This window comes from Zingiber officinale, chromosome 11B, assembly GCF_018446385.1.
Source record: "Zingiber officinale cultivar Zhangliang chromosome 11B, Zo_v1.1, whole genome shotgun sequence".
NCBI classification, from domain to species: Eukaryota; Viridiplantae; Streptophyta; class Magnoliopsida; order Zingiberales; family Zingiberaceae; genus Zingiber; species Zingiber officinale.
The window spans coordinates 77,230,959-77,253,985 of NC_056007.1; the positions used below are offsets into that span (position 1 = coordinate 77,230,959).

Below are 23,027 nucleotides of genomic sequence, written 5' to 3' on the forward strand. Positions count from 1 at the left end.
CATAATAGATAAAATAATAAAATAATGTTGCGATAGGCCGACAATTGTACTTGCTATCGCGCATCCACGACTAGACCGAGGTAGTCAGGTCTTGTAGGGTTTACTGGGTTATCTAAACCTAAGACATTATGAGTCCGACGAGACAACTAAGAGTCCGACCACGGTGCCATGATAAAAGTAAAATACTAATTAAGCCAAAACATTATCTTATCTACGCTCTTACTAGATTATGCGAACCTGAAACTGATTGCTCCCGAACCTAGGGGCGACCATGAGAGCTCACCTAGTGGACCCGTGGTCCCATATAAACTGAAGCAAGACTAACGTGCTATTTATAAAATTGTGGGAATGAAATGCTAACTATAAGGAATGTTCTTTATGTTAGGTAACAAAAGCATAATCCGTGCAATAAGCTACAAAAAAAAAAAAACAAACCTCTGAGGCTTTGAGAGAAAAACTAAACTCTTCTTGTTTCCTTACCAGTGACGAAATCCGAGAAAATCTAAAAGCGGATTCATGCGGATTAATTCAACCTGGCTGAATCTATTTGGGGTCCTGAGGCAATCTATGTGGGTTGGATTATAAATCTATGTGGAAACCTATGCAATGCTTATACTTTAAAAGAAACAATAAGAGTCTTTAGCATGTTACAACTTATGATCTAGAATTAAATACTAAACCATAGGCTCAAACTGAAATCTAGGGATTCCGGTTGTAGCACTTGAGCAGATTAAATAAAATCTTAACCTAATATGATATTCATGGCTATCTTATTAAGTTAAAATCATAAAACAGACCTAAAATGGCGCTATATAAATTTCCTGGGTGAGCTATTTATACCACATCTTGAATCTAACAGTTGGTTGTTCCGCGTCCAACAATACAGTTGAGATTCATGGAAGCAAAACCAAAGAAAATGAGCAAGAATATCCTTAAACACATACATATTTCTTCCTTTGAATCTCTCTGCAGCAAGCCCTAAACCATAACCTTTATAATATCAAAATTCCGAATACGGAAGAAAACTAGACTCTAGCAAAATCTAGAACTTCCTAAGCCGTTTGAAACAAAAATCTTGCCTGCTTGAATTCAAGGAGAACAAGATCTGAAACTTCACCTGCCTTGGTGAGGAAACAACTTTACCTTGGTGTTCTTGGACTTAAGCAGAAAGAGGAGCTTCTAAGTTTTGAGGAGATGTGCTTCGATCTCTTTGTATCTGCCCGCTCTTCTCGTGAGGGATCATGATCATGAAGACCTCCACAGGAGAAAAGATGCCTTTGAAACCAAGGCACCTAACTAACGCGTTTGTAGAAGAGACAAGCCCAATGACGAGAGGGTCATGAGTTTGGAGTCACGGTAACATAACTGACTTATCCTTTTATAACTAGGTTAAACTGCGATGACAAGACCAATTCATTATTAATTTGTTCGCGAAACACTTGTTGAACCTTGGTGGCTTGGGCGGCGAATCCATAAGACTTGGATTAGATGGAGGTCTGAGTTGAACTAAGCCAGACCCTTTTTATTCCTATTTATTTTACGTTTTATTAACTACTACTTAAATAAATTTCACTCTTCCTTTAATTAACAGCATCGCTTAGACACTTAATTGATAAGACACTTAAGACTTTGTTTAATAGGATTACATTCGTGCCGACATAACAACTTCTTTGTTTTTCAAACTTCTTTCTTTTGGTAAAAATACCAAACGAACTCCAAAAATTACATAAAAATACTCTAAAAATTTCTAAGAATCTCTAGAATATTTCTAAAGCATTTCTAAATATTTTTAATCACCATTAGGACTCGAAATGAGGAAATTTGGGTTGTTACATTAGGGAAGAGAGATGAGCGAAGGAAGAAAAAGGACAAAAATAAACTTACGTGAAAGAAGATAGAGATTAAAAAATTTGGATTTTAGACGCGTCAAGTGGCCACGTTGGATGTCGCCCTTGGTTGTTCACATAAGGGTGTGTAGAGTATCAAATTTGTGTGTGTGTGTGTGTGTGTGTGTGTGTGTGTGTGTGTGTGTGTGTGTGTGTATTGGGACTAGGGGGAGCTAGAAGGGGGGTGAATAGCTTGCTCGCTTCAATGAAGATGATTTGCAAGGGAATACTTGGAGCGAAGAACCCTCTAATACTAACATAAGAATTTACTTGGTATCCACCCCCTTGTGGTAACTAATCCAAGAATTCATCCCTCTCTCACACATACACTATGAAAGAACTCCTTAGAAACAATCCGGAGGTAGACAAGCCTCGTACAAGCTCACACACAAAGAAGAACAAGAAGAAGATGATGAGAAGCTCATACAAATAAAATCTTACAAGATTACAATAATGAAACCCTAGTTTACTCTCTTCTTGCTTGAAACCACCTCTTGATCAACTTGGAAATGCACCAGCACATCACTCTAAGTCTCCAAGAACTTGCCATGTGTGGTTGAGAAGTTGTGAGCGAGAGGTCTAGCTCGAAATGCCCATGAAAACCCTTTTCTAGGGTTCTTCAACACCTCCCAATCGATTCAATTTTTCTCTATTCGACTGCCACGTTATCCGATCATCCAACACCTGGAGAACAGTTTTTTTTAACCCTAATCTATTGGTGAGTCATCTCAATCGATTCAGAGAGCATTAATTTATTACCCAATTGATTATGCAACTCTCTATTCACTCGCAAAAAGGTCTTAATCGATTAAGCCTTCTTAATCAATTGCCTCAATTGATTCCCTCTTCTCACAACAAAGCACTGCCTAATCGATTGACCCAATCGATTAGCAGTGGTTGAATTGATTAGCAATAGTTGAATTGATTCAGCCATTATTTACGTGAATTCCTCTTCACGAATATCCTGGCCCTAATCGATTGGTCCAATTGATTAGGCTTGGCCCAATCGATTGACCAACCTATTCGGGTCCTTTCTGTGTTTTGGCAAGAACCTCCTAATCGATTAGCTTAGGTTAATCGATTAGCTTAGGTTAATCGATTGCCTAATCTTAACTTTCTTAATTCAAGTCTAGGGTTCTCTTGCCCAATATCCGATCAACCATGACCTGTTGGAACTCTTCATTGCCTAGCATCCGGTCACCCTGGACCTGCTGGGACTTTTCCACCAAGTATTCGATGAATCCGTTGACCAACTTGGACTTTTCTCCTTATGCTAAGTGTCTGATCCTCCATAACCCACTTAGACTTTCAAACATCAGGGGTTCGATCAACCTTTAACCTATCTGGATTTTTCAATGCTTGGCTTCACTCATCAAGACTTTTCTCCACCTAACTTCACTCACTAAGATTTTTCTTACTACCTAACTTTACTCATCAGGACTTTCCAATTGCCTGACTTCACTTATCAGGACTTTTCAACTGTCTGGCTTCACTCATTAGGACTTTTCAACTATCTAGCTTCACTCACCAGGATTTTCCATCTGCAGTCTTCACTCACCAGGACTTCTTACATAAAGTGTCTGGTTCTCCATGACCCACTTGATTTTTCTTCTTCAACCAATCATCCCGTTGGTCTTGCTCTTGCTTGACTTCCAGTTAGGACTTTCCTAATCAAATATTCAGTCAACCTTAACCTATGAGACTACTTTCTCATATCAAGCTGGTCAACCTTGACTAGTAGAGAATAATACCAATAATCTCTTAAATAGACAATTGTACCTGCAATCTCAATATAATGTTAAACATTAAAATTCAAGCTTGAGTCAAACTGGTCAACTTTGACACAAAGACAATTGCACCAACAAATGATGATATGCTCTCCAACTCGTTTCTGTGCCTAATTTCTATAACTGACAATTCAAGGTGCTTGGAATCACTCAAGTCATTCTGAGTGATTCCAGGTGCTCCAAGTTATCTTAATCATGAAAATCAAGCACGAAAACAAGTCAGGAACTATATATGTTGGGTGCCCGGTGTGTGCAACGCTCACAGCGTCCACCACGGTGATTTTATTTTTTTAAACTGCTGATTGTGCTAATAAAATTTTATCTTTAAAATTTAAGGGTTAAATTATAGTATTAAACATAATTTTCAAACCGATTTTTTTTAAGAGTTTATGGGGTGTGTAAGGCGTGTGCAAAAAAATAGAAGCTACCACTGTATTCTTTGTTTCGGCATGGCAAAAGGCTAAGGTGCATATCCAACACAAAGGGAGGAGAATAGGCAGCAACCGATAGACGCCTAGAAATAAAAGTATTTGCACAAGGCACAACCAAAGCAAGCCATCTGTAACAAATCTTGGCTTGCCAACAAAGCGTGAAGGAATAGCTCCAGGAATTTAAAAACTCAAGTAATAAATCAAATTTCATTTACGATGGAAAAGCATATCTCAATTCAGTACTGGTCTGAAGGAAAAAACAAATAAAACTATTATCACTCGAAGATTTCCTTTTTACAATCCGTAACAGGAAGCGCAAACTGGAAACACCAACCAATGAGGATATGCTAGAACTTATAAGGAAGATTGTTTTATCATAGACTACAATTGATCACGCCTTCACAACTAGAGCAGAGAAGCCTAAATAGCATGCTTACTTGGAACTGCATCAAAAGAACGAAAATTTTGCATCATATCTAGAAGAAAACAAGCAATACTCTTCAACCTCTATTTCCTCTTTTGAGCAAGCCTGACCCTGAGTCGTTGATAAGTTGGAGACTATGCCATCAGTGGTTTCATCTTTAAGAGGATGTGATTTTGCATTAAATCCAGCAGTATTTGCATCTACTGGACCACCATAGTGAAATAAAGAAAAGAATGGATGTCCACTGTTTGGCTTGGCACAATGTTCACCAATGACTTTTTCTGCAGACGAAGGTTTTGATAGCACTTGTCTATTTGAAACTGACCGCTGGTGGCCAATTGGTTCAATAAGATTGTGTGATTGCTGAAATCCACAAGATTGGTCATGGCCCTTTTGTTCTTTGAAGGTTCGAAGATTCGTTCTGTTAGATTTTTGATACAATAATTCTTTGTTTGCATCAAAAACAGATAAGGCTACAGGTTGTACAGGACCGTAATGAATCATGAAATCAGATTGCCTGTCTGTCCAAGGACAATATCCAAGATGATTTGGAAGCAAGTAATGGTTAGCCTGGGGATATGTCATGAATCCATTACAAGCACATTGCCAAGGATCTATGTTCCAGGTATGGTAGCCAAAGGCTGGAGAGTGGACATATGGCAGATTCATACTATGGTTTGCTCCTACAAACATGTGTTTAATTGGAGGGGTGACATATCCAGGTTGGCCACTATAGGATTCACTGCCAACAACTGAATTTTGTACTGGATAATCACATTCCACACAGTTCTCAGATGGACATCCTGCAATAAAGCTTGAAAAAGAATCGTTGCCATTTGCCTTACCCTTGTTATCTGGAAATTCATCTGACAATCTTTGGAAGAAATCATTATTAGGTGTTGATGCATCACCACCACAAGATTGTTGGGAAGCATCTTCTGAATCTGAAGTTACTGATGACTCTGCATTTTGCCCACTTGAAGAGCTAGTGCTGCTATCTCCTTCACTAGGACATGAAAAACAGTTATCTGAACTAGAAGAGCTCCTTACTGGATCAGCAGAAGTGATTTTGGCAGGGATGAGATCCTCCTCTATATCATTCTTCAAATATTTCTCTTTCTTTCTTAAGGGACCAAGTTTATCCTGACAAGTAACATCAGTACCAGTATCAAAGTTGTCTAAATTATCATGGCAAACATGAGCATCACAACTCATCATAGTACCTAATTCTCCTGAACCTGTAGAATTGTTATCCAAGCGCACATCGTTAACTGATTCAAGTGTGATATGCTGCTGACACCCACTTTCACCTTTGACAAAACCTGTCGTCTGGGAGGGTTCCAAACATGTTATTGAGGTCAGTTGAGGATCAGATTGATTTCTAGATACCTTTCTCTGTGCATCCAGTGGTTCCCAAACCTGCTTCCTGAAAACCTCTTTGCCTGGAGAATTAATAACATGTTTTCCTTTTGGAAACGAAAAATTATCATGTGAATAATAGCCAATACCATATTTTGCATTCTGATAGGACGACCTGGGCATATGCACTGCATACTCTGGTTTGGCAATCTTTATCTCCTTCCCAAATCTACCCGTTGAAACATGGTACCCAGCCTTTTCACTGCAATCCTCAAGTTGAATGCAGCTAGAAGACTGGTAGTCAAATCTATCTTGATCTCTCTCCTTTTGGGGATTGCAACTTCTATGACTATGCTTTGCAAACCGTTCTTTTGAAGGTCTGTGTAAACTATTTGTGCCTCTGGAGGAACACAAATGAATGCCAGCTTTATCTTGCTGATTGTTAAGTTCTTTAGAATTATAGCAACAGTGCCTACCATACCAGTTGGATGCCTGACCTAAAAGGTAATTTTTCCTTGGTCTTGGTTTCCGTCCTGATGATTTTGAATAATCAGATGCGGAAGAAGTCTCATTATTAACATGAAGGTTTCCATCAATATCAAATTGATGTTCTACAGTTTCATGATCCGTAGTGACAGTCACACCTGAGGACTTCTCATCCATATTATCAAGAGAATCAGGGTTTTGAATAATAGAACTATCAACGTGTTCATCAACAGAATCCCCATGATGCAAAATGATAATTGATTCATCATGAGAACTGATAGATGATATACTTGAGTCTGCGGGCAAAGAATCATGTGACTTTGATTCAGTAAACTTCTTTTCCCTCTCCCTACCTTTTTCTTTTAGCCTCTCTTTTCTTCTAAGCTTCTTTTCCCGTTCTTTTGTTTTTTTCCTCTCCTTGCGTTCTTCTTCTTCACGTTTCTCTTTCTCTTCTTCTTCAAGAAGTTTAGTCTGAGAAATAATTAATAACTTCAGATATAAGATCCTGGAAATTTGCTGTTTTTGAGCCTTGCAGTATTTGGTTACAGGAAAAAAAAAAAGATCTGAAATTTTAACAATCAATGATCTAGGAACAAAGAATTACCTGTTTTTCTAAAGTAATAACTTCTTTGCAACCAACATGAAGGCGCTCTTCAAGCAATTTTAGGGCAAGACAAACAAATATACAGTGTGCATTTTGTCGTGTCGTACCTTCTCTGAATGCTTTTTCAACCTGGAAGAATGTCATTTAATTAGAGGAAGAAACTTACATACTGTTTGTCATTTAAAAACTAAATGTTTTAAATTTAGATCTGATAAGAAAAGAATTCAAAATCTGAACTCATTTCACAATCAGAGCCTTAGATGGGTGTAGGTGGACCCATGCCAAATTTCATGCAGCGCAGGGTTGTCCCAATAAATTGAGGTGTGATAAATCATGCTAGATATATTTTAATATACCAGCATCATCTAGATATGAAGCTCGAGAGTTATCATAGTCATTATCAGCTATATATAAAATTGCAACTCAGGAAAACTACTGTAAACATCTGTAATAAGTTCCATTGTTAACAACTAAATTATAAGTGTGATTAATGCAACAAGTAAAAGATAAATGAACCCAGAGGCACCTGTTCTTTGAATATAACAGTTGCAGCATCTAGAAGAAACTCCCTAGCCAGTTCAGGACTCTTAGCATGCTTCTGTGATCGGGAACCATCTGTGTCAAGCTCATTTCCATCTTTCTCCATTGCATCATCATCCTGTTTTAGTAAATAAATTAAGCAAAAAATAATATAAATTGATTAAAACAATTTCATGAGCAATAGTCCAAATGATCTCTTCGATGATTACATCATCCTTGTAAAGCTCATAAACAACAATTTTCAATCACAAATACCTCTTCTTCATCAGCTTCCTCAGCATGTTCAAAGAAATTTCTAACGCTAACCCCTTCTGTGACTGTCACAAAACCATCACCTACTATCAGCCTGTGATGAACACAATCTCGTCCCTTAAGTGCATGAGCCTTTACAGAGAGTTCAGTGCAACGACCGTCAAGTTTCCAAGCTCTAAGTGTGATATAGCAAGCATCAAAACTACCAAGATCAAGTCCAGTTACTTGGACCTTTACATTCAAGCCAACATCTTCAAAGCCTAAAATGTCAGTTTGTCCTTCTCCAGTGCCAATTGCCCATTCAAAATGGTGATAAGCTCCATCTGCATCAGTAAAAGACTGGTGCCAGTCAGCTTGAACAGTATCTTCCGTTACCTGAGTGGTGAATATGTCAAGGTCATCTGTTAGTGTAACAGACCTTGCTAGATTTGACAAGTCAACATTAACACAGCAAAAAAAAAAACAAACAAAGGAAGACACTAAATATTATGGTATTAACAACAGATAATTCTAGCAAAATCAAACCTGATATTGGAAAGCTGAATCTGCAACACAAAACCATCTAGTGCAACAAGGCTCCTTGTGCAATCGCTTCAACTCCTTTAACTCCTTGAATTCACGAATGACATTTCTTCGACAATCTCTGCAAAACTTCTTGCTATCAAACCTGCAACATTCGAATTGAGTTTTACAACCATAGTAACTGAATATTTGAGCATTATTAAGTAATTACAATTTAGTTAACAAATTTAAATATCATTAACAATATAATCTTACATGAAGTTCAATAGCATAATAAAATACATGTAGCCAACTCAAATAGTTGGAACTCACAGCTTGTTGCAGTATTACTACATAAATATTAGAAGCAACAATTTCTGAAGCTTAGGTGGCTAATTTTTGGCAAACTACAGAGTAAAAAAATGGCTCCATTTCAACCCAAACCTTGCCATGTAAGACTAACTAGTTTTTTTTTTCAAATATTAGTAGAATATCGCACTTTACTGTAGAATAAGTTCCTATGCATAAGTTGACTCTATGATAGACCAAAAGTTTCACCTGTACATAAGTCTCTCAACAAAATCCTCTTCCTTCATCCGCAACAGTGATAATCTAGTTTCCTCACCTAAAGCGGACCAGAAGTCCACAAGTGTCTCACAAGAAAGTCGTGCAGTATGCAAAGCACAGGTCTCTCTGGATCCATGTCCTTTACCATAATTAGCCATCCCTTGGCTTATCCAACCCCTTGCTCCTCCTCCACAAGCATCAGGGTAAAGTAATTCGCGTTCATGTTCCCTAACTCGAGCACTGTCAAATACCTACAGAATAAGAAAAAAAAAGTGAAAAACTTCAAGAAAACAGCAATCAGGGAAAAAGAAAAGAATTATAAGGTTGGTTCGATTTTGAAAGCAATAATGCATTTAGAGACTTAAGTATCTAAATGGATAGGAAGGCAAGAGGAGAAAAAAGCAATATATATATATATATATATAAAGAGTATAAAATGAATAGTATTAGAATTTCAGTTGGAATTGAGCCATGGTGATTCTTGAGATATGATGATCATAGCAGAACAACTTACTTTTTGGAGAGACTTCAGGGACCTTGCCCTTACAAAGCAGTCAAGAACTGTGATAGGGCCATGCTTAGTTGTTGTCAGAACCTCCCTGTTGCATTGACTTCCCATAGTTTATAATCTGTGAGAAGGCTTCCAGAAGCAACCCATTGCATCTTGAACAGTAGAGGTTCCTCCTAGCATGTTCAAATAAAGTCTGTTTATCGAGCCTCAGGAACTCCTTTCGTGCCTGAAGGGATAGCTCGCTCCAGAACTAATTCATTTACATTGTCAACAAGATTAATGTTTGCCATATTAAATCATTTACAAGATACAAATATGACTACAAAAACCAAACACCCCAACTGTGAAGAATAAGCGAATTAAAATGTCATTCACGGATAGACATCCATATGAACAGCATTTGAATTAGAAATTTGCCATTGTGCATACACTAATCAACAAAACCTAGACTTCTGGAACCAAATTCGTTTGTCAGATGCCAAAAACCAATACATGCAATAAAAGAAAATCACTGAATGTTGCTACAAATTTACGATTCTCACAATATGCATAGATTGGAGAAATTCTGCGTCAACGTTTCACGAATCCAAATGAAATAGCGAACAAAGCATATTATGGAAAATATTAGAAGTACTGATACATTCTGACTGATTCGATTGAAACGAAATGTTTCCATTATAAATAAACTAACGGATCTAGAACCAAAAAAGAAAATGGATACCGAACATCCAAGAAAGAAGAAAAAAAAGGAAATTCCAAATCAAGAACTACGCAGAACACCGGAACGAAACCGAATCGGCGAATCAAGAAACTATATCAATCCATTCCGCCGATTACCTTCTCTAGCTTGTCGAATGAGATGCTATCGCGGTGCCTGGACCAGATGCTGTCAGGCGACGCCGATCGGGCGGGCGCCGCGAATTCAGCGCATCTCATCAAGAGTCCAGGCATCTTGTATCACCCTGCCCACGCCCTCACTCCCGTCCGCGACAAAGCCTCGCAGATCCGGAGTTTGCCATCCACCGAGGCGTGGAGATTGACGACGAAGCGGTGTCGAGGCCGGCGATCGGTGGGACGTCGGATGGGGATCGGATCGATCGGACTGGAATCTCGGAGGCGGCGGGAGCAATCGGAATCGGATGGGAGAAGGGGGATTACGAGGGGGCGGAATGCGATGGACGGCGCGGGGGCATCTGCTGATGCGATCAGATCTCTCGTCCCATTTTTATTCCTCATTATTCCGGTCGTTGCGTTAAATAGGTAAGTCAGGTCTAAAATCGACGGTGAAGGGACGAATTAGTAATACGTAAATGCTAAAGGCGTTTCCTAAAAAGACACACCGGTAATTGATGCCCGTCAGATGCATGGAGTCGCACGAATTTTGACGCGTTCTTGGTGCCCGATGGCGGGACCTAACTAGGGGAGGAGGCGCAGATTTGAGGGTGTTTTTGAAAAAAGATAATTAAAGTGTTGCCATCATACGTTCATTGGACAATGCATTTTAAATAAAATAAATTTCGTGAAAATAAATTATATCTGTGTAATTATCAAAATTAATTTAAATTCAAAGAAAGAAACATGAAAAAAAAATAAGAAGAAAAAAGTTTTGTCTCGAAACCCAAAATGCAAATGCAGCTGACCACTTGCATCCTATACAATGGGAATCTCCGACTAGTCCCGGAGATGGATAACTCGGCTCCACAGATCAGCCATTAGGTGTTAACAATCGTTCGAACTCCACAGGCATGAGATTTAAACCCTCATTAGTTATTACATAGGAATGATCCTTATTGCTTACCACCAGACTGTAAAAGGAGCCAAAACGAAATATTTATTGGGATCACTTGTAGTAGTGTAAATATTTATTGTGATCTAGTGATTTCATCAAATATAGCAAGAAAATCTCTCACAAATGCATGTATTTATGTATTACAAACATCGACAAGCATACAAGTGGAAGTTGAGGAAGATTTGACTGATGACAGGCAGCACAAAAGAAGTGTGCAACTCTATATATGACTACTACATCTACTGGAACTCCTGATCTCCAAATCGAACCAGTGCTATCATCAACAGTCACCGACGTGAATCCATCCATGAAGCCAATACAATTTGCTATATGTAATCTACTCGCACTTGATGGAACGGTATATGTGACGAATGAAGAGCAGCGCGGCATGGAAACTAACCGTGCCGAGCATCAAGAAGAAGCCATAGCAGATGCAAGCCATGTATCCAAAGAAGAATGATGTCTGCATGAATCCTGACATGTAGGAGCGAGCATAGTAGTGATACCAACAGTACCCGTAGACAAAGAGGCCGGTTGACCCTCCGCATAGGAAAGATCTGGATTAAATAAAGCAGATTACAATTTAGATCTTACAAGTGCGAAGAACAGCAATCAATTCTGTGCCAAAGTAATTCAGAGGCCAAAAAGACTTTGATAAAGTAGTTAGTTTTTCTGAAAGTTCAAAATATATAAAAATAAATAAAGCTTCACATATTTAGTAGTTTTGATATCTAAAGTTAACCACTCAAGAGACAGTAGGAGTATCAAAATAGCAAGATAATTGAGTGAGAAAAAGTCTAACGAACAATGAAAGAATGAGCTCCAACATACTTAATTCGGATGCTGACTGCATCCCAACCAAAAAGATTTGTACATGAATCATAATAAAAATAATAATAAACAAAAGCTATTTTTTCCCTAGATTCTTTAAAATTATAATGTTTACTCTGGATTGAGAGTTAGACTACCACCCAATTTTGGTTCTAGATCTTTCAACATTTGATGAAATAATTGCGAGCACAGGAGCCCTTGTTATGGCAAGCATGAAATGTAATCTTCATATATTTACAATTTTTCCTATTGTTTAATGTGCTAAAAATTCCTTTTATACTAGAAAAAGAACAAATAGTACTAGCGTGAATTTAGCATAGAGCAATTTAATTGCTCCCTATGGAAAAACTAAAGAAGGGAGAACTTTCCCACGACTAGCTCAAATAGCGGATGCAAGCACAGTAATGTTTGATGATGAAATTATGCACAATCAGTGAATTAAATGCAAGGACATACAAAATATATGAACAAGGAAACCATAAATTATCCAAAAAAAATAGCATGCATTCTATACACATACAAAAAGAAATAATCTTAACACGGCCAGAACAAGCTGCGAGCAATCTTTTTTATCAAGTGAATACACAAAAAATAAATCTTACCTCCACCACCACTCATGGTCTTCAGCAGCAAGTTGAAAGTAGGTGAGTGCAACGGTAATAAAAGCAGTCACGATGATGAGGATGATGAAGACGACGAATAGAATGCTATATATAGTATATATTCTGTGTCCCCACACACTCGCAAATATGTAGTAAAGCTCAATATATATTGCACTGAAAGGAAGAAAACCAGCCATTATCATCTGTGGAACAGTTTGTCGATACCATGCCAATTCAGGGATCTCTCTTGGATATTTTGTTGTGCGACAAGGTGCTTGGAACTCCGTTTTACTGTTTTTACCAGCAATTCCACCCAAAACAAGTAGAGGAGAGGTCACTAGAGCCCAAATAAGAACAATAACAACAATAGTTCCAAATGGTAATGCTGCAGTGGCATTATAGACGATGGCAACAGTGTTAAGAAAGCAGAACATAAGGAACAGAGGCCCACAAAAAAGGGATCCTGTCAATAACAAATTCCTTACCTGCCAATCAAAAAGCAATACGTTTACACTCTTTTAAGGTAGGTTTTCTTCCATATCTTTTATGCACATATGAAGTTATGGAGAAGTTACAAACTAAGTGTAGTTGAAAAATAGAAGTGCATACCCAGTTTGTTCCTTCTAGCTGGCAATAAAAGGAAGTAGCAGCATATCCAGCAATACCAGAGGTAAGTGCATAAATGATCACAAGGGCAGTGAAAAGAGCCCCGCGATTATAGGGGTAGAAAACTCCAACAAGTGCAAGAATGAAAATGAAAACCGTGCTGTCATTCATGACAAAAGTGGGTTAAGTTGAGCTGAAACTGGAAATATGTTGTCGGTAGATTCAAGAATAAAAATAATTATGTTGGTTTTTTCTTTGCAAATTAGCAACGTAAGGTTTTATAAAGATACTCACAGAGTAAATAACTGTGTGCCAGAACCAAGACAAGCAGCCAGTAAAGACTTGTACTTTGGGAACCTAAAGACATCCCCATGAATATACTTCCATCCAGTTTCTTCTTCATCCTCGACAGACTCCTCATCATGTGCATACCTAGAATAAAAATCCAAGAGGTAGACATAATAACTTACATGAAGCAAATCCCAATGTCTCTCAAGCAATGCTTTTGTAGCCTAAACAAGTGCCTTTATTTTCTCAAAGTGAACAGAAACATTAATAAATACTCTGGTGATTAAAAACAAAACTCTGTCTTCATGGTCATGCTTTCACTTCTTAAAATAATAGAATCCATTGGTCACATGCTACGTTCAAGTGTAAAGCCTAGAAATCATGTGGATTATCAAGTCTATAATCCCAGGAATGTCTTGTCTACTATCAGATGCAAATATTATGATCAACATTAGTAACCATATCTCAATCAAGTGAAATATGGAAGAAAGCTCAATGTATAAATAACCATGAAGTGGTGAGACTACTTTACTTTTGATTTTAAAAAAATCATAGAGAAAAATGCAAATTCAGTTGCCAACTTTTTGTAAGTGAATTCTTTCGGTCAAAAGTCATGTTTTTACCAACCAAAAACAGATGCTAATAAAAACATGCAAGCAATTCTTGTGCAACCTGAAAAAGAAAATCAAATTCATTAATTGCCAAAATCAAATTGCAATTGTGTGAAACCTGAGGGTAAATGTCCACCACTATATATTCTATTGTCCAAAGAATCTAAATGGTCACAGCACAAAATCTTGATTATGCAATGAAAAATTCTAACAGTAACAGTAAACAATGATCTAGCTCGTTCTGAGAGGATCTTATTCATTATTATTTTTCATTTCTTAATCATAAAAAATCTGCTAATATTTACAGAGCAATAAGTTAATCAAACAACAAAGAGACAGAAATGTGCAAGGTTCATTACTTGACAAAATCATTCTTCAGCACCCGCATGAGAATCGTGGCAAGAAATCCAGTCAAGAGAAGAACTGTCACAGAAGAGTTTATAATGGAGAACCAATGGATCTCTAGGTGATGAGGTAGTGAAGAAGCCTGTGAATACCTCTCCATCCTCTTCTCAAACGGTATGGTGGTCTCCTTCCACTTAACAGAATACAAAAATTCAACTTCAATTTCCTTATCATCAGTCACATCCAACAGTGTATTGCGATCAGTTTGGACAGAAATTTCAATCACCCTGTCACTGTTGTAAAAGACTTCGAAGTGGAACCGCTGGTAGAGGAAGTATCTGAGTTCTCCAAGTTCTTTGCCATCATGTTCAACCTTCCCAATGAATCCCCAAAGAGGAAGATCATCATAGTACATCTGAAAGTAATAGTCCTTAGAAACTGCACTCCTGAACTTGGCCACGTTTTCTTTCGTAAGTTTCTTCTTGCAAAGTAATTCAGACTCACGATCTACACGGAAATCAAGCTTGTATGGACCATCGACTAGGCGATCCCCGTTCAGAATTTCTCCAAGTGCTTCTTTTTTCTCTGTCACATGCTCTGGTACCACAACATAGATCCTCAAAGAAACGTAAGTGGAACTGAGGAATGGAGGCGAGACAGAAACAAGGGATTAAAGACGAACCTGGGGTGCAAAATGGTAGATCGAAATAGCGATACGTCTCGCTGCACAGAGGCAAAAATGTGAGACGAGTGAGGATGGCATAGTACGAGAATGAAGTTTGAGCAAAACAGGACTCACATACATCCAAATTTCAGCAAAAAAATAAAAATGCAGAATACAAACAACTCATCGTTTCTTTAAATTGAAAATTTCCTACTTTCAGTTCTCATAATTACTTCCAAAATCACCTTTCGATGTCCACCAATATACAAGCAAAAGCTACGTGAATTTACCAACAGATTTTCAGAAGGAATTAAATTTTCGCACAAGAAGTTCATTAATCGCATGAACGTAGTAACCAAAAGGAGCATTTAACTGATGCGGAACGGATCTGATTCAGAAAAGATCCTAACTTCAGCGATCCTATTCCAAATATACTAAATTTGCCACATCGAAATAAAAAGTGCATAGCTACGCTCGGATCAGGATAGAGGGACTAGAGATCTGAGGGAAAGAGGAAGAGGACCTCACCTGGGGTTGTGGAAAGGGCCAACCTTGTTGACGTAGAGGGGGACGTGGTCGCCCTTCTTGTAGCAATGATCGGAGGCGTCCGACGCGACTCCAGATACGCCAAAGAGCAATAGAAGAGCAGCCACCGCCAGATGCATCGCTCTCTTCCACATTTCCAAGGACCGATCGAAATCTCAAAGATCTCCGAGCTCAGATCGAAGGCAGAGAAGTTACAAATACGAAACAATTTATAGAGACGGGGGAGACGATTCGGATCGAGTGCAAGTCTGTTTCCAAAAAAGATGTATGACAGACGAGGACCAGAAGATGGAGGGTTGAGATTAAGTCTATTATCACTTGCACTGCATCTCACTTAAAACATAATAATAATAATAATAATAATAATAATAATTCGGTCATTCGAAAAATTAATAAATGAGTCAAATCGAAAATGTCTTAAATTACTACCATAAGTCACATTTCTCTTCTTAAAAATAAAATTTCTAACCGACCTATGATAAATTTAAAATATCGAGGCGTGAAAATGAAAAAGAGTCAACGTACCTTGAGGTCCACATCATGGATGCAGTAAATTGATGGCGATGTTTGATTTAGCAGCAAGATAAACGAATTTTTTTTTTATTTCAATAAAATGTTTGTATGTGAAAATCAAAGTAGTGGATGCGACCTTTGGCCTGTTGTCAAATGATACATCAGCTTCTCACGTAGTACCGCTAACAATGAGTCAAATTATGCGATATTTATTGTGTAACCAACTTAAAATTTAAATTATATTAAAGAATATCATTAATAAATTATATTGTAACTCTCACAATACTAACATAAGGGATTTGCTTGATATCTACTTCAAGAAGAGATGACTAATCCAAGGATTCGACCCTCATTCAATCATCTACTATGAAATAACTCCTTCTCGGTAACTACCGAAGGCGGAGAAGCCTTGTACAATCTCTCAATACAACAAGAAGAAAAGAAGAAGCAAATACAAAGAAAATCTTACAAGATTTTTCACAAATGAAACCCTAGCTAGCTTCTTCTTCTTGTGTGGAATGCCTCTTGACCTTGGAAGTGCAATGACAATGGCTTTCTTTCCAAAACTGATGGCGAAAACACCTTAGAATGGTAAGAGGCGTCGAGATAATGGTCAGCTGCAGGAAAACGACTTTAAACTCGGCGCTTCCCTTTGTGTGGTCATCACGATGATTGGAGAGGCTTGAATCGGTGGTTGATTGATTGAAAGTACCTCTATGCCTATGGAAACCACAGATTGATGGCCAGAGTGATTTAGGCTTTCTCACGATCGCGTGAGAGAAACAACTCCCAATCAATGGATCGATCGATTGGCGGTGCATAATCGATCGGCTGATAGATTGTGTAGCATTCTGTGCTCACAATTTTGCTTCCCAATCGATCGATCGATCGATTGGGCCAGCTTTCAATTGTAGCCTACCGTCAATCGATCGGTTGATCGATTGAATCACAATTCAATCAATCGACTAATCGATTAAATCCGCGATGATTCAATCGATCAAGCGGTCGATTGACCTTCTTTTGACTTGCCATCAGGTGGGTTTGAACGTATCGGGTTAATCGCGGCCTGTTGGAACTTCTTACGTATCTGGTATTCATTCGACTTGACTTCTTGCGGGCTTCTTCACTAAGTGTCAGGTTAGCCCCTTTGACCCACTTGGGGCTTCTCACAGATGCTCGGTCACCGCTTGACGTACGGATTTCGCTTCATGTCAGTATTTGGTCACTCCTTTGACCTACTTGGACTTCTAGACACAGTGTTTGGTCGGCATTAGCCCTGGATTTCTCATTTTTCAGCACCTCCCACCCCAAAGTCTTGTACACCCCTGAAAACTTCGCTCACTAATACTTTTTGTCATCGCTTCACTCACGGGACTTTACCGTGCTGGTTTTCGGCTGAGATTTCTCAAGCGCCTAGCTTCCTCGCTCGTGCTCACGGCCACTCCACAGATTTCCCAACTACTGCTTCCTCACTAGATCTTTCACACCTTAACCTCTAGTTAGGGACTCGATCAAGTATCTGTTAGTCTTTGAGCCACGACTCTTCTTGGCGTCCTGGCCCAGTCAGTCTAGACCCGGAGGGAATTATATCAATAATCTCCCCAATCGGATGATTGCTCGCAATCTCTATATTGCAAACATCGAGACTATATTGAGTCAACTCGAGCTCGAACTTGGTCAACAACTTAACCTGGGGATGTGCACCCAGTGTAGACCAAGACCTTAAGTTAGACTAATCTCATAGGCTTCAACTTCTTCTTCATCGAATCATGAATGATTTCCTTCATTCTCTCCCTTTCTTGGAGGGCAAACTCCCTTGGCCTAATTTAAACTCTACATTCTCCCCTTTCGGCTACAAGATTTGCTCGTTCAACTTCCACACTCACATTCACACAAAGGTCTGTACCCTTCATTTGTGTCTACGTAACCAACCTCGCACTTCTGAATGCTCCTAGAGCATTCATCATTCCAACAATGAAGGTCACATACCCTTTATTGTATCCAATGCTCACCCTTGATCATTGATTCACTTCATAATGCTTATATTATTGCATCCACAACTCAACAATGAAGATATCCACTCTCTATTATTTTTCAATGCTCAACCTTGAGCATTTACTCTAATAAAGGTTAACCACCTTCTATGGTATTTGAAAAATTAATTTTCATGTTCTTAAAGAGTAACTCCCTCTAAAGATATGCTCCAAACTTCTGTCATTGTACCAACATTGATTTAGAATCCCTAAATCTTTAGGTGACCCAAAACTTGAAGTTTTGAGATCCAAGTATCAATATTTGAATGCAAACCTCAACCTAAACTTCAACCTAGTGTTCCTTAATCAATTCTCCTTGTTTTCATCATGAAAACCACCCTTAAATTTATATAAATATATTCCAAAGGGGCTAGGAGTGGTTAAAGGGACTAAAAAATGACTTAAAGTGATGAAATCAGACTCTTCTAGTTAAAATAAACCTTTTCAATTGATTGCGTTGGGACTCAATCAATTGCCACTTGCTCAATCGATCCACTGATCGATTCAACAAGGTTCTATTCATAGAAAATACCTCTGAATCAATTGCCCGATCGATCCAAGCATGAATGAATCGATCAGCTGATCGATTCAGTGAGCTTTTGCTCATAGGAAACACATCTCAATCGATCGGCTAATCGATTGGGGTCCTCCAATTGATCGGCTGATCAATTAGGACTCTAATTTCTTGAAATTCAATTTCAGTGAAATTCAAATTTTTTTAAAAATTCTATAAAATTTTAAAAATCATGAAACTTCTTATAGACATTATTTAAGGTGTATACTAACATGGAAAAATAGTTTTCTAAAAAAATACTTCTTATTTTCAAAGATTGACACAAACTTGAAAACTCTTGACAACTTTAATGTTTTTTTTCATTATTGGAGTACACATAACTATGCGTTTTAATGAAACCAAAACTCAAATAGATGCACTAAATCAATATCTTGAGTCTTGTTCATTGTCCTAACATCTCACTTGTATCTAATGTGCACTAAAACACATACAAGTCGCCTTACAGTCTTTGTGAGATGTAAATTTTGATTTTCCCCTAAACTAGGGATCATGCATATCTATCTATGCATTTTTGGAATTATGAGCATTACCTAGGATGTCACTTGTTAGTAAATGTCATTGTCCTTAATTACAAAGAAATTAAAATGATGCATGATGAGTTATGACATACATTAAAAAGAATAATTTTCAAAAGAAAGCTTACTACATAATGTATGTATGACATGACATGGTATTTTTGTTTGATTTTCATAATAGGCACGAATGCAAAATATGATGTCATGACATATAATGGGCAAATAAAGTATGATAATTTAGCATAAATGAAATATACCTAGATAACCTATCTAAGTATCCTTAATCCTTAGGTAAACCTAAAATTGATCCTAGATTTGCCCCCATTTTCTTAAAAAAATGTCAAAACCCAACTTGGTATTTCTTTTACTCTTGATTTGTTGTGCCAATTAAAATTAGGTCCAATTCCTCAAATTTTGGCACATTTTACTCTTCCAAAGAGTAAGCAATTAATCATTTTCATTTTCAAGGGTAACAAAAATCTTGAAAATACCTCCAAGTGTCAACTTTATCAAGGCTCCTCGGAACCCAAAATCTATTGGTGCTCCTTGGGTGCTCTAGGTACTCGTTAGGGATAACCTCCCTAGATACCTTCCTAATGACCTTTGTAGGCTTCTTAGAAACCTTGGTCACTTCCTTTAGGTCAGCTCTAGGGAAATCTTCTCTTGTGACCTTTTTAGTGACTTTCTTTGACTTCTTAGAAGTCTTAGTCGCATTAGTCTTTCCAAAAATACTCCTAGGGATAACTTCCCTTGTATTTTTGACTTGACAGCTAGACATAGGGTTGGTTCCATAACTATATAGAACCCTATGATAAGAGGCTACATCCTTCTTAGTTTTAGATTTGTATCCCAAACTTCTATGACCATTGGATGACCCTTTGTTCTAAACCTAGGTTATGATTCTTGAACCCTTGTGTTTCATTTGCGATTTTTCTTAGGGCCCTCTCTACTTTATCAAGTCTTGACCTCAAAACTTGATTTTCTTTCCATAACTCCTCAACCTTAAGTTTTTCACTAAAGCCTTGATTTTTCCTTTTCTTAGACAAATATATAGAATCCTTAGAGTTATTGCCTAAATTATTTTCTACCCTTCTAACTTTAGGTTGAGTGGTTTTAGCATGATAAGCTATATGTTTTTCCTTAATTCTATCATACTTCCTATTTTCATGATAAATAGCATTAAAATGATATAAACTAGAACTAACATGCTTTTTATCATGACTTAAAGGGATAATGATGTGCGTAAATATTATGATCATTTATGCATGTTTTTGTTGGTTGGTCCAAGGAAGATCGTACCGGTTCCACTGTACAAAAATTTTGTACAAGTGTCGAACCTTTCCTAAACAACCTATTGTGTTCTTTAGAAATTAAATTAGGAATCACAAACGGAACTTAACATTATTGATTCCAAATTTAACTTATCTGTTCTTAATGGTTTAGATTTGGATCGCAAACGATGCTTAACATTATTGATCTAAATCCACCTATGTTATAAATTCAATTAAATATTAATTTCCAAAATTGGCTTCCAGGACTGCATGACGAGGCACTAGTCCTTCTTGGGTATGAGATTATCCACCACCGCCTAGACAAAGCCTTTTAAAGGAATCTAATATTTAATTTCCTTATATAATTCTAGGTTTAACCAAAAAGAACAATCGAATCACAAATTTGAAAAAAAAAAAAACAAACTCGAATCACAAATTCGAAACTCTAGAATCATATGCCTCTTGTGTTTGGAATTCATACAAAGAAAAACTAGCATGATGCGGAAAATAATTACTAGTTATACCTTTCTTTGTATGCAATGACCTCTTGATCTTCTGTCGTATTCCTCGCCTCCTCTTGGGCGTCTAAGTTTCGGCCACAAACACCACCAAGGAACAAAAGAGAGCAAGGGAAAAGGAAAAGAGAGAGGGTCGGCCACAAGAGATAGCACAAGCAAGAGAATAAGAATTGATACTTCATGAGGCCTCTCCTCCCCTTCTTTTATAATACTTGCCCAAGGCAAATAAGGAAATATTTTTACAAAAAATTAAAATCTTCCTCTTGTTTTCCTTTTCTCTTTTTTAATTCCTTTTTCTCCTCTTAATTGATTGAATGGCCGACCCCTTGCTTGGGCACCAAGCAAGGGTGGTCGGCCCTTAAAAGAAGAAATATATATTGTAAAAATTTTATAAGCAAAGAAGGAAAGCTCTTATAAAATTTTACAAGCTCTCTTTTAATTTTCTAATGTGGATGTTTTAAAAAAGGAAAATTTTAAAACAAGTTTTAAGTTTTAAAACAAGTTTTAAAATTTAAAACTTCTCATTTAAAATTTCCTTTTTTTAACATGGTTACAAAAAGGAAAGTTTTAAATTTAAAACTGTCTTTTTAAAAATCATGTGGATAAAAGGAAAGTTTTAAAACTTTTAAAACTTTTAAAACTTTCTTTTAAAACATGTGACCAAATTCAAATAAGGAAAGTTTTATAATTTTAAAATCTCTCTTTTAAAACTTGTAGATATCTACAAAGAGAAGATTTTAAAAATTCAAAACACCCCTTATACTTTGAATTATGTGGTCGGCCCCCTTTGAGAAGGTAGTGCCCAGCCCTTGGCTTAGTCACCAAGCCCTGGGCCGACCCCTCTCTTGGACACCAAGATGGACTTTTTATGGGTGGATATGAGGCATTAATGAGGCTACGACAAAGATCTAGAGGAGAAATTGGTTTTGGCCTCCCAATGAGCTCGAGTATCCCGTGTTCGTCCCAAACACACAACTTCAAGTTCATCAATAATAACTCATTCCACTAGAGAGTTATTATTGCACTAGTGCACCAATCCCAAATTATATTATGGGCTCCTTCTTACCATGAGTGTGTTAATCTCCTTGTGTTTAAGATATCGGATGCCCACTAATTAATTGAGTTACTGACAACTCATTTTAATTAATATCTCAGTCCAAGAGTAGTACCACTCAACCTTATCGTCATACCGGACTAAGTCTACCTGCAGGGTTTAACATGACAATTCTTATGAGCTCCTCTGGGGGACATTATCAACCTAGATTACTATGACACAGTTTCCTTCTATAATCAACAACACACACTATAAGTAATATCATTTCCCAACTTATCGGACCTTTTGATTTATCGAACTAAATCTCACCCATTGATAAATTAAAGAAATAAATATTAAATATATGTGCTTATCATTATATTAGGATTAAGAGCACACACTTCCATAATAACCGAGGTCTTGTTCTTTTATTTAGTCAGTATAAAAAAAAACTGCCTCAATGGTCCTACTCAATACACTCTAAGTGTACTAGTGTAATTATATAGTCAAGATAAACTAACACTTAATTACACTACAACTATTCTGATGATTTGTTCCTTTATATCTTGGTCGTGAGCAACTGTCTATAATTTATAAGAAACTGATAACATGATCTTCTGTGTATGATACCACACACCATGTTATTTACAATATAAATTAATTGAACAACTACACTTAGCATATAAATGTAGACATTTTTGACCAATGTGATTCTTTATTTTAAAATAAATATTTACAAAAGCTAGGCTTTTAGTATACACTCTAACAAAACACACATTCACTTGCTTTATACGTATATATTCTTTGCATGATCGTCTCTTTTATCATATACTCATCATAAATATTTTTTTGTTCGGAGATCTACTCTTTGTTTGATTTTGTGTTGATAAGGACAACTTTCGGAGCAAAAATAGTGATTGTTGACGCATCGGAACGACGC

At 37.3% G+C, this 23,027-nt stretch overlaps 1 protein-coding gene and 1 pseudogene across 1 annotated transcript; both read right to left on the minus strand.

Annotated features, from left to right (window-relative positions):
• Window positions 1-4,352: 4,352 nt before the first annotated feature.
• LOC122033679 lies at window positions 4,353-10,569 on the minus strand (annotated as a pseudogene).
• Window positions 10,570-11,209: 640 nt separating this feature from the next.
• LOC122034878 (transmembrane 9 superfamily member 2-like) lies at window positions 11,210-15,833 on the minus strand. Its single transcript, XM_042594240.1, has 7 exons — window positions 15,613-15,833; window positions 15,103-15,143; window positions 14,435-15,017; window positions 13,471-13,608; window positions 13,180-13,336; window positions 12,571-13,055; window positions 11,210-11,694 (listed from the first exon to the last, which is right to left on the minus strand). Exons 1-7 carry the CDS (start codon window positions 15,762-15,764, stop codon window positions 11,475-11,477), a joined length of 1,776 nt encoding a protein of 591 aa, XP_042450174.1. The 5' UTR covers window positions 15,765-15,833; the 3' UTR covers window positions 11,210-11,474.
• Between the last annotated feature and the right edge of the window lie 7,194 nt (window positions 15,834-23,027).

What these genes read in the sequence shown, in the direction of transcription:
- LOC122034878 (XM_042594240.1), bottom strand. Translation starts at nt 15,764, where the DNA reads ATGTGGAAGAGAGCGATGCATCTGGCGGTGGCTGCTCTTCTATTGCTC. An exon ending in TCTACCATTTTGCACCCCAG is followed by an intron (nt 15,018 to 15,102) that starts GTTCGTCTTTAA and finishes TTGTGGTACCAG; the next exon opens with AGCATGTGACAGAGAAAAAA. An exon ending in AGCTAGAAGGAACAAACTGG is followed by an intron (nt 13,056 to 13,179) that starts GTATGCACTTCT and finishes TTTGATTGGCAG; the next exon opens with GTAAGGAATTTGTTATTGAC.